The 11,574-nt window shown below is 38.6% G+C and overlaps 1 protein-coding gene across 1 annotated transcript; it reads left to right on the top strand.

The window, feature by feature from the left end:
- The first annotated feature begins 206 nt into the window (after window positions 1–206).
- On the top strand, window positions 207–9,898 carry LOC124263310. The gene is made up of 6 exons (XM_046697893.1): window positions 207–630; window positions 1,249–1,326; window positions 1,624–1,729; window positions 3,757–3,864; window positions 5,861–6,978; window positions 7,393–9,898. The coding sequence occupies exons 3-6, from the start codon at window positions 1,660–1,662 to the stop codon at window positions 7,462–7,464; spliced, it is 1,368 nt and encodes a 455-aa protein (XP_046553849.1). The 5' UTR covers window positions 207–630; window positions 1,249–1,326; window positions 1,624–1,659; the 3' UTR covers window positions 7,465–9,898.
- Window positions 9,899–11,574: the final 1,676 nt, after the last annotated feature.

Raw genomic sequence — 11,574 nt, 5'->3', positions numbered from 1 at the left:
ATCAATAGCTACTAACTAATAACTAAAACTAATACTAATGCTAATACCAATACTATATTAACTATATACTAATAACTAGTACTAATACTAACGCAAATACTAATGTCACTATTAATAATAATACTAATTACAGTGGTGTACAATGTATGGTTTATTTGACAGTAACACAAATATATGTGACTGCCACACTACCACATCCCTTCACTGGGAAATAATAGAAGGTGTGGACGATCGTCAAGAACGGTGAACCGTGCCTCCATGATACAGCAAACTGGCTACTGGTTCCACTTTGAAACACCAACAGTTGTTAACAGTGCACATATTTGCCAAGTTTGTGCTTGTACAAAGGTATAGCTATGGAATAACATACTTAATGCAGAACACAACAAACACCATGGTAATAATTCACGGACAGTACCTGTAAAAAGATATAGAAATACATGAACATGTGCACCTTTGGTGAACAGTCAGATCACACAGACATTGTGCGTGTTATTTTTCTTTCCAATGAACACAACGTCACAGTTGGATAAATGTTTATCGAATTCAAGAATGAACTGTATCACCTATGAGATACCAATGAAGATTCTGTGGTAGTATTGCTGACTGATTATGTCTTCAAATTATACGGTACAGTATAGTTTTCATGTCATTCGAATATATATATATATATATATATATATATATATATTCATCCTTATTGATTTCCAATGATATGACTAGTATGTGTGCTGCTTCATTTCTTTCAACAAACTTCAAAACATTAAGTTTACAACGTATCCAGTTTAACGCTTACAAGTGTTTTGGCAGAACGTCCCTTCATGGACAAGTCTATCGTGCAGGCCATGAAACAGATATACCCAACGCAGCCCATGCAAGCCTGAATCTGTGTCAAGACGATCACCGCAGTTTCAGGGTCTGTACTAATCAATAAATATACCCGCGTAACACATACTATCAATAGCATGTCAGTTATCTGTGATAAAAATCTTTACCAATGTTGCGACATACAAGGCAATTATGGCTCATTAGATTTGTTTAGTCTCTGAAAAAGAGACCGTCCCTAGATTTTCTATTTTAATTTTTATGAAGATAATCTAGGAATTTTTCTTCTAAAATATATTCATTTCAGAAACCAGATGTTAGTCGAGGGAAATCCCCAAATGGAACAATTCTCTACTAAATAACATTTTTTACACAAGCTTTCCATTCAATGTACATGCATATATTCGAATTGAATTATAACAGGAGTAAGCTGTCACGTACACCAAGTCTGGAACAGCCAGTGTCCGTGTGGGTGTAAACTGCGAAGAAGGCCATGATAAGGTATGCAGCATTACTTGCATCTCTTTTATGTGTCATTCGGTTTAGGTACACACCTACTTAAATGGACAAGTATTATTCCGAGGTCATAGTCGAGGTTTTCGTGATGGTGTCAGTCAAACATATGGTAAGAAAAATAGCAGGGTAAAAGAAACAGTACCATAACTCGAATACCGTATGCGATAACGCATCTGTTCTTAAGAACGGTTACTTTTTGAGATCAGCGGAAATGGAGACGATTGAATTCAAGGGATAGATGACCAATATGTGGAGTACAGTCAGTCACTCTTTACTTTGCAGGGTACATTTTCTGCAACCGATATGAAAGTGACATGAATGAAGATGACGACGAAACGAATCAGCAAATCAAAGAACAATCGGGGTGGCAAACAAAAGGGGCTTCAAGGTTAGTTTGCTAATACCAAAATATATTCTCAACAAATCTTTGACACCACTCATCATCCCATACTCCGATAGTGAATAGATCTTACGTACGTGATCTTATTTATTTCTACATTTTGACTTCCATTTTGGTCTATGATAAAATCAGATCAGTAGGTAAAATTTAGCATTTTACTGTCTGAGTTTCACATACAAGACATAACATAAGTAGCCGGAAGTTGTTGATTTTCAAGACGTAATCGCTTCGTAAGCCTGTTTTGAGGACTGAAGGTTATTACATGTTTTAACGTTCAGTCATATCACTGTGAATTGTGTGTCCAAATATCTTGATCCCTGTGTGAATCGTGGCCAAATGCAAAACAAATGATTAGAGCAATTTGAATAGATGGCATAATTTCAAATTTGAAGGATTGATAATTTAAATCATATATTCAATTAATTTTATTGTACATAAACTATAAATAAATAAAGTTATCACTAATAAAATAATTGTATAAAAACACAAATGCTGGTATAGGTTTGAACCCAAGCAGGAAACATTCGCCAAAACATTCGCCAAAAAGCGTTGAGACCTTTTTGGTGCCCTTAATTCGACAACAGCCATGAGGAGTCATTTTGCAGCACGACAACGCAATGCCCCACACCACCAGAATCGTTCGAGATTACGTGCACAACATTAACGTCAACGTATTGCCTTGGCCAGTGCTTTCTCTAGACATATGAACCTCATTGAACATCTCCGGGGTGATCTTGATCGTCAGCTGAGACAGTGTGTACCATCTTGATCGTCAGCTGAGACAGTGTGTACCATCTTGATCGTCAGCTGAGACAGTGTGTACCATCTTGATCGTCAGCTGAGACAGCGTGTACCATCTTGATCGTCAGCTGAGACAGTGTGTACCATCTTGATCGTCAGCTGAGACAGTGTGTACCATCTTGATCGTCAGCTGAGACAGCGTGTACCATCTTGATCGTCAGCTGAGACAGTGTGTACCATCTTGATAGTCAGCTGAGACAGTGTGTACCATCTTGATAGTCAGCTGAGACAGTGTGTACCATCTTGATCGTCAGCTGAGACAGTGTGTACCATCTTGATAGTCAGCTGAGACAGCGTGTACCATCTTGATCGTCAGCTGAGACAGTGTGTACCATCTTGATAGACAGCTGAGACAGTGTGTATCATCTTGAGCGAACCCACAGAAACTTGAACAGACTCTTTTTGGCTTATGGAACAGGATTCCTGCTGACGTTATCAGCCGATTGACGATGTCAATGAGGAGACGTGTGTTGGCGTGTATAGATGTTAAGGGTGGTAGTACACGCTATTGGTGACATGTCCCCTGACCCCTGTCTCATTATGGAACCGCCTCCGTGGTGTAGTGGTTAGAGCGTCTGCCCGGAGAGCGGAAGGTCGCGGGTTCGATTCCCGATCGCGTCATACCAAAAGACGTTAAAATATGGTACTTGTTGGTCCCTGCTTGGCGCTCAACATTAATCGGTACAACAATGGAGTCAGTATAATATGTCTGAGTGGGATATTGATGCTTCACTGCGCCATGGTATCTCAGTGGGATAGCACTATAAAACCAGCTTCAGTCTGGGCTAGTACAAGCCGCCGCACATACACATACACACGCATGCACGTCGTCATATGAGCGAAATATTCTCAAGTACGACGTTAAACCCAATTTCACTCACTCACCTGTCTCATTATGTGACTCTTTATGTAGTTTTTGAATGAATTCTGATTTGTGTAATTATTAATTTTGACCCCTTGACACTTTCTTAAAGAATTGCAGCAAATGCAAGACCAGCATTACAATGAAGTTTCAGTTAATGTATTGGAAAAGGGTTTCTGTGTGTAAAATAATTATCAAAAATCTCACTTACGTATTTGTTTATACTTTTTGGACAAGTGAATTTGGTGACAACTTTCCTTTGTCCGGTAGTTCAGTTTCCATCTCATTGATGGAAAAAGGTTTAGGATGACAGTAAGCTCCGTCCTTAAACACAGCCGGTTATGTGTTGCAGACACTGTGCTGACTGGTGTGAAGGGAGACGATGCCAACATTGATCATTCTGTGGTCATGGGTGCAAACCTTGGAACCGTGAATTTCACATCAGCTATTGTTCCTACAGGTAACAATATTTGTATTAATGTACTTGTTTATGATCCATTATGTTGAAACATAACTGGTGTCATATATATCACATGTGTACATATCACTTTTGCCTAGCAACCATTGTTTCGTCGTCTGTGACGTCATTAAACAATTGAACGTAACGTAGATGAAGAGGGCTATCACCCTTGCTTACCGTGTTTTTCTATACACATTTACATGTATAAACTCGATAATAAAGATTTTATTACACTAGAGCAAGTGCCTCATACGACGTATACGAAACTCGTGCAAAATTATGTCGTATGACGCACTTGCTCGTGTAATAATCTCTGTTTACCAAGTGAGTTGTACTACAGTTTAGCACAGATTCTACATATTGACACTTATTTCTAATGTTATGACATTATGCCATGAGAGGTTAATAATATGACATTATGTCATTAGAGGCGTGATTTAATCGGGAGTCTGTGTAAAATGGCGTCCACGAGCTGCAATCCGAGGTTTAACGTACTGTATTTGGAATAGCGTTTATTATATATGACACATACTGTCACGTGTTATTGACGTTTCTTAGCTTCTCGTGAGACTGACGGGATCGAGTGGTCAGGCTCGTTGACAGGTTGTTGCATGTCATCGTTTCCCAGCTGCATGGGCCAATGCTAATGATTTCAGTAACTTGCTCTGTTGACTCGATCATTTACAGACAACCGTCAAGGTTCATAACCGCTGACCACTCAACCATTACAAAATGTAAACAGATGACAGCCACGATCCCCTCACGCTCTCCAATCCTGAAAAAAAAATTGTCTGTAAGAAATGGCGATGACAGTTTTGTCCAGTAAATAGTAACTTTAAGGCGATGACAGTTTTGTCCATCCTTGTAACTTTAAGTTGCCAAACGCACCTCACCTGCTGATACATCGCATGAAATATTTAACATATACTAATCTGAAATTGTGCTGATCTCATTTCATGGCATTTTAGTATTATTTGAATGCCATTTCGTATAAATAGAAGGGTAGCCAGCTATTGCCTGGAATCTAACATTACACCTCAAGTTACTAGAAGACCAGCATTGAGTATGAAGTTAGGAACTTTACTTACCTTAGCTTATTTGCAAGTTGGATTACTGTTGCTGAGTGGAGAATATTACCATTGTTGTCTTTGTTGCTATTATAACGACTCCTATATTATATCATAATACATGGAAGTGTCATATATTCAGAGTGTGAGAGATGTAGTGTGTCCCTTGATTTTTCTTGTGAGTACATTTATACCAGTTATACAGAAACCATGGTCCCCGTCTTAGCAGGAACGTTTCTTCCTATCTCGTGGTTTCAGTCCCATTGGTAGTATGTCCACACACTTTTAAGAAATACCCGTGAAGTTCCGGGCTAGAATGCTGATCTTCAGTAACCCATGCTTGTCGTAAGAGGCGACTAACGGGATCGGGTGGTCAGGTTTGCTGACTTGGTTGACACATGTCATCGGTTCCCAAGTGCGCAGGGTTAGAGCGTCTGCCCGGAGAGCGAAAGGTCGGCATTAATTGGTACAACAAGGACTGGTCGGCTCGGAGTCGGTATAATGTGTCTGAGTGGGGGTATTCCTGCTTCACTGCGGCATGGTATCTCAGTGGGCTAGCACTATAAAACCAGCTTCAGTCTGGGCGAGTACAAGCAGCTCCACATACACACACACACGCATGCACGTCGTCATATGAGCGAAATATTCTCAAGCACGACGTTAAACCCAATTTCACCTCACCTCACCAAGTGCGCAGTTCGATGCTCATTCTGTTGATCACTGGATTGTCTGTTCCAGACTCGATTATTTACAGACCGCCGCCATACAGCTTGAATAATGGTGAGTGCGGCGTAAAACTAAACTCACTCACTCACTACTTTTAAGAAAATACGTGATTTTCCTCTGTTCTACAATTTCATACTGCAATGGTCATGCCGAGCTTCTTCCATTAAATGTTATTCCTATAACGTTGAATTATATACCAACAGATGCAGATCTTCAGCCTATTAACGACTTGACTGAAGGCATGGTAGAAACAGAAACATTTGTCTGGATTGTCAAGGCTATTGAAAATGGACAGAAACTATTTGTGATCACAGGCGAGCCGGGTGAAGGAAAAACTACTTTTGGATTCCTCATACTGCGAGAAATGAATCAAAAGGGAAAGACGTTTTGCCTTGTGACTAGTCCAGAGAATTACAAACAAAGGAAAAATTGTGATCTGCTGATGTTTGATGATACATTTGGTAGCATTGCATTTGAAGACAAGAAGTACAGTGATTGGGAAGATACCATTATTGATGTTCTTGCTTTACCCGAACACAAAGGTTCCCATAGCGGAACAAATATCATTCTAATAATTCTCCGCAAAACCATACTCGCACACCTTAAAACTAAACTTGGCAGATATGCAAACGTATTTGATGACAGAGAGATTTTGATAGATCTAACAACCACACACCGCCTTACAGAAAGTGAAAAGAGAAAGGTTTTGGAAATTCATCTGGACAGGAATGACATGCACGAAAATGAAGGCGACATCCACTTCGTATGTTCATCTACTTTTACATATGGATTCCCACAATGTTGCAGAATGTATGCAGATAAAGTGAAAGTGAACATCAGGGGAATTTTTGACCGCCCTCTCGAGTTCCTTGATAAGGAGACAAAATGGTTACTGAAGAAAAACAAACACAATCGTGAAGTCTTACAGATAATGATATGTGACGAAACATTTCAACCTGACAAGGAAGCTGACGATGAAAAACGACAAACACTGATAGCAGCTACAAATGATATCTTCTACCTTCGACAGGAAGGTGGATGTTTTCACTTTGCTCACTCCTCTTATCAAGAAAGTGTTGGGATTACCATTGGAATAGAGGACCCGAGGTTTTTAATAACACGATGTAGCATGCCATGTATTAAAAAGTATATGGATGCAAGTACAGCTACAGGTAGAGCCTTATTCAGCCAGCTTACAGACGAATTAAAGGATCAACTTCTGAGCAAAATCGCAAAGGAATTTGGCAGAGGGGACTACGATTTTATGAAGTATGATTTGCTTCATAACAAAGAAAATCTGATCAATGTTTTAAATTCTGAGGTTAGTGTCGTTCTTCCCTTATTAGTGCTGATTGTATCTGCACGTTAGTTCCAGGGACTACGTTTACGTACATGAAAGGGGATATTTAATGGATAAACAGCTTGTAAGTGGATATTTTTACAGCTTAGTTAAGTTCATTTACAATGTTACGCATATGATACTACATTACATCGTACACAACTAATATGGTATTGATGGTTGTTGTTGACATCATTGTGGTTTTCGCCAGATTTCCTGACATAACTACACATGACAATTTCAACCAAATATACAGCGAAGAGACATTGCTTACTGAATCTTAAACATTTTAAAATAATTAAATCTAAAAAGGACCTTTAATTCTGTCGTTGTTTAAGTATGCATTTAAGTTCCATTAGAATAGGTTTCTGATTGTTTCACATTTTGCTTTTGTAGTGCTGTGCTGTTGACACAAAAGATGTACAGCTGAAGCCAATGCAGTCGCGGCCGGAAATCTTCCTGCTTTAGAGGTGTTGGTCGAAAAAGGTGCTGACGTAAATGCCAAAGTCCATGGCCAAACCATGTTACATTACATTTGTAAAGAGAGATTTGTGGATGGTGCGAAATGCATCATAGATAAAGTACACGACATTGATGCAATGGACATCTGGAATAGGACACCTTTATACTACGCATGTGAGTCAAGGCCTACTGATGAGTTGGTAATGTTTTTGCTTAAACATGGAGCGAACATCGATTCGTTGGATATATTACCATTGCTGATACAAAACCTTTGCCGAGAAGGAAAGGAAGGTTTCGCAGATGAGATTATTGAACACTTTTGAAAAGGAACTTTTGGTGACAGCCAAAAAGGTCTATCTGACAAAGGAGGTACATGATTCTCTGGATAAGCGTCTGCTGGTTCACTATCTTTGTCACCTAAAAGATCTGAAAGGGGTAAACATGTTACTAAAATCCCCAATGCCATTTGACATCAACGAGCCTATTTTCAATAGCTGTGCTATTCACGAAGCCTGCAAAGGAAAAGACTATAGGAATAAAGGTGAACTTGTTAAATTGTTGATCAGTCACAATGCTGTTGTTAATATTCCAGACAGTGATGGCATGACAGCTCTTCACCTGATGTGTGAAAGTGGTTGTTTGGAAGGGCTCAAGAAAATTTTGGACAAAGCTACCCCTGAAACTGTAAATAAGAAAGCCCATTGGTTTGATTTAACACCATTCATGTACTCCTGCATAGTGCCTCCACACAATGACAGTTTGAGAATTTTACAGCTGCTGTTGGAATATGGTGCAGATGTGGATGTGAATCAAGAAGATGGGAGGAACGGCTTACATTACCTTTGTGCTAACGGCAACTACCAGTGTCTTGAGCGCTTGATTAGGACCAGAAAGATTGAGGATGTTAACACATGTCTTAAAAACGACATAGGGGATCGCTGCGTTAGAGGCCAAACTCTGCTTCACTGTTTATGCAATGGTGATGCAACAGAAGAAACCCTGAGGCTCTTATTGGAACAGCACGCAGATGTTAATAGAAGAGACAGCAAAGGAAAAACTCCTTTGGATTATCTGAAACAAGACCCTGTAAACTGAGTATTTCGTACGAGGAATATGTTGTATGTGTCGCGCCCGCTAAGTTCCGGGGAACAGGAAGAAAAAAAGACGAGACGTACTGACGCCCTGAGAGTGATGGAGCTTAAAGGATCCACATAATGATGCTGCCTTTTTCAAGGCACAGGAACCTACGCCTGTTCTTTCGTTATTTGTGAGGAGCTATTAGTAACCATTTTGCTCAATCAACAGAAAGTGGATATTAATGGCAATAAGTCACCTATATTCCTTAAAAAGACAAAACAGTCCTGTTTCAGGCACAATGCACCAGACAACATTGAAATACTAGTAAAATAGACTTAGGACAGTAAAGGTATTCTTGCCAAAGTAGCATATTCCAGAAGTCATGCTGTGTATATAGATCCAAAAGCTTCATTTCTAGGCTTCGTCAAGCAGTGTTTTGTAAATCGCCTGAAAGAAGAAAACAAAGGTTCTTCTTCATTTTACCTTTATAAACAACATGCACTAAGCCATTTTATTATGCACAGGGACAATTGAGACGTGCATGATTTAATAACACCAAGAACCGTCGACGTACTGGCTCTAATATCTAGAAGGGGAAAAGTCCAAATGAATCCTGATTGCAATATACACCAAATGTCACTGTCCGAACATGCACAGCGGGTGGGTGGTGATACCACTAATTGCTTCATAAAGCAATATACTGATGACAAGGGAATGAGGACAAACACAGGCACTATGGGGAAAGACTCTCAGAGATGTTCCATAATGAATTGTTGCCAACTGTGCACATAGGGTCAATTACAAAGAAGGGCCTAATGCACACGAAATTAACAAGACGTGTGTATTTGCTTTTGCAAGACACATCAACATTTACTTTGAATCGTGTGGATGTTTTGTTGGTGTTTCTTGTTTGGCTTTTTTTGTTTTTTTGGAGCGTATGTAGTCTCATATGTGTCGAATGGAGAGTTCTGTGATCTTTTTATCTCTAAGTTCCAAGAATTGTTTGAAAATCTACGTAGTAAATTATATCACTGTATAGACACCAATATTGAAGATTCATTAAATGTTTTCACTGAACTGTATCAGCGAGCTGCAGACCACAATAAGAAGATATTTTTAGGTTACCATGATATTAACTCCAAACCTCAACCCCCATGATGAGACCAAGAACTCGAACAATTAAAACATATGAAATATAAAGCATTAAGAGATCATAGAGACACTAACTTGGATATTGTGATTTATAAAAACCTACGTAAATCTTTCAAGAAGACTTTTAACAGCAAACGAAGAGCATACTTCGATGTACAAAAAGAGAAACTTACTGCAGCAAGAGACAACCCAAAGGAATTCTGGAAAACATTAAAGCAATCAGGTTCAACCTGAACATGTGACACTTCGTACGATATAGTGAGTGAGTGAGTTAGAATTTAACGTCACCTCGGCAATATTTCAGCCATATAGTGACGAGAAATGTTTTACTTAAACAAAAAATTAAAGTTGCTAAATAATCAGTCATCGAAGGACTGTAAAATAAATAGAGTATCACAGATGGAGTCTAAAACTAGCATGAACATGTAAAACTATTTTATTTACGAAGACAATACAATGTAAAAACGGGTTATAGATCGCCAACAACTGAAGGTAGATCACCATACTAGGAACCATGGGGACTTACATTACTTTTGCTACCTGCATGGACCCTAGCTGGATTTACACCATCCCTTCAGCCGTTGGCGATTGTAGGAAAATTTAGCCACAAATTAAAATGACAAGGATACTACGTTTAAAAACACAGGACGTGAAAATTTTACTTTGAAAGTTTTTGGGACTTACGTACCCTCTCAGGAGGACAATAATTTTACAATACTTCAACCCCCTTTGAGGATACAGTCACGAACAATCTAAGCTGATAAGCTACACTACCAATCATTAAAACACATCTATCTACAGAACATATTTATCAAAATTCATTAATTAAATCAATTTCTTTTAAAAAAGCAAGAATTAAATGAAGATGAACAGAAATATAAAGATCCTTAACAGTTTTAACATTGAAATATTTATCCCTTATGATGGAGAATTCAACACAGTCAAGCAGGACGTACGATATAAGCTGTGAAGACTGGTTCAGTCACTTCTCAGGGCTTCTAACTGAGAATTCTGGTAATGAGTATGACAGTGATATCAATTCAGAGTCCATAAAGGATGAAGAGCTAAAAACATTAAATTGTGACATTACTGAAAACGAAGTCTTACTTCACATTGATAAACTGGCAAAAAACAAGTCTCCTGGACCAGATGGTATTGCAATTGACTTTATTAAAGCTTCTAAGACTTTTATCAGCAATTATTTTACAGTGTTGTTTAACAAGATTTTCCAAGACAGTATTTTCCCGGTGCTTTGGGGTAAACGCATTATCTGTCCTTTTTCCAAATCTGGTGTAAAAAGTACCCCAATAATTATAGAGGTATCTCTCTTATTGATTCTGTGTGTAAAATATTCACTTCCATTCTCAACAGTAGGTTACAGGTTTGGTGTGAGGAGAAGAATATTATTCATGAAGCTCAGGTAGGATTCAGGACTAATTATGCTACTACTGACCACATTTTCTCACTTCAAGCTATGGTACAGAAACATTCATGTAAGAAGAAAGGAAGGTTCTATTGTCTGTTTATAGATTTCTCAAAGGCCTTTGATACAGTTAATCATAAAATTCTTCTGTCAAGTCTAAAAAAAGTTGGTGTTGATGGTAAATTCTATAACATCCTTGTATCAATGTATGGTAAGTTGTCAGCTTGTGTCAGAACATCTCAAGGTCTTTCAAGTTATTTTGATTGTAGTATAGGTACTAGGCAGGGTTGCATCCTCAGTCCACAATTGTTTATTATCTTTAATAATCAGCTTATGGAAAGTATGGAGCATTTTGGTGGCCGTGGTATATTTATTACCCATGATGTTAATAATCTATATGCTCTAATGTTTGAGGATGATGTTTCCTCGGATACTGCTCTCCAGCTTCAGAAGAAGATTCATGA

The sequence above is a fragment of the Haliotis rubra genome, unplaced genomic scaffold (genome assembly GCF_003918875.1).
Source record: "Haliotis rubra isolate DU_JTF1 unplaced genomic scaffold, ASM391887v1 Scf879, whole genome shotgun sequence".
Classification (NCBI taxonomy): domain Eukaryota; kingdom Metazoa; phylum Mollusca; class Gastropoda; order Lepetellida; family Haliotidae; genus Haliotis; species Haliotis rubra.
This window is presented reverse-complemented; position numbering and strand designations above follow the sequence as displayed.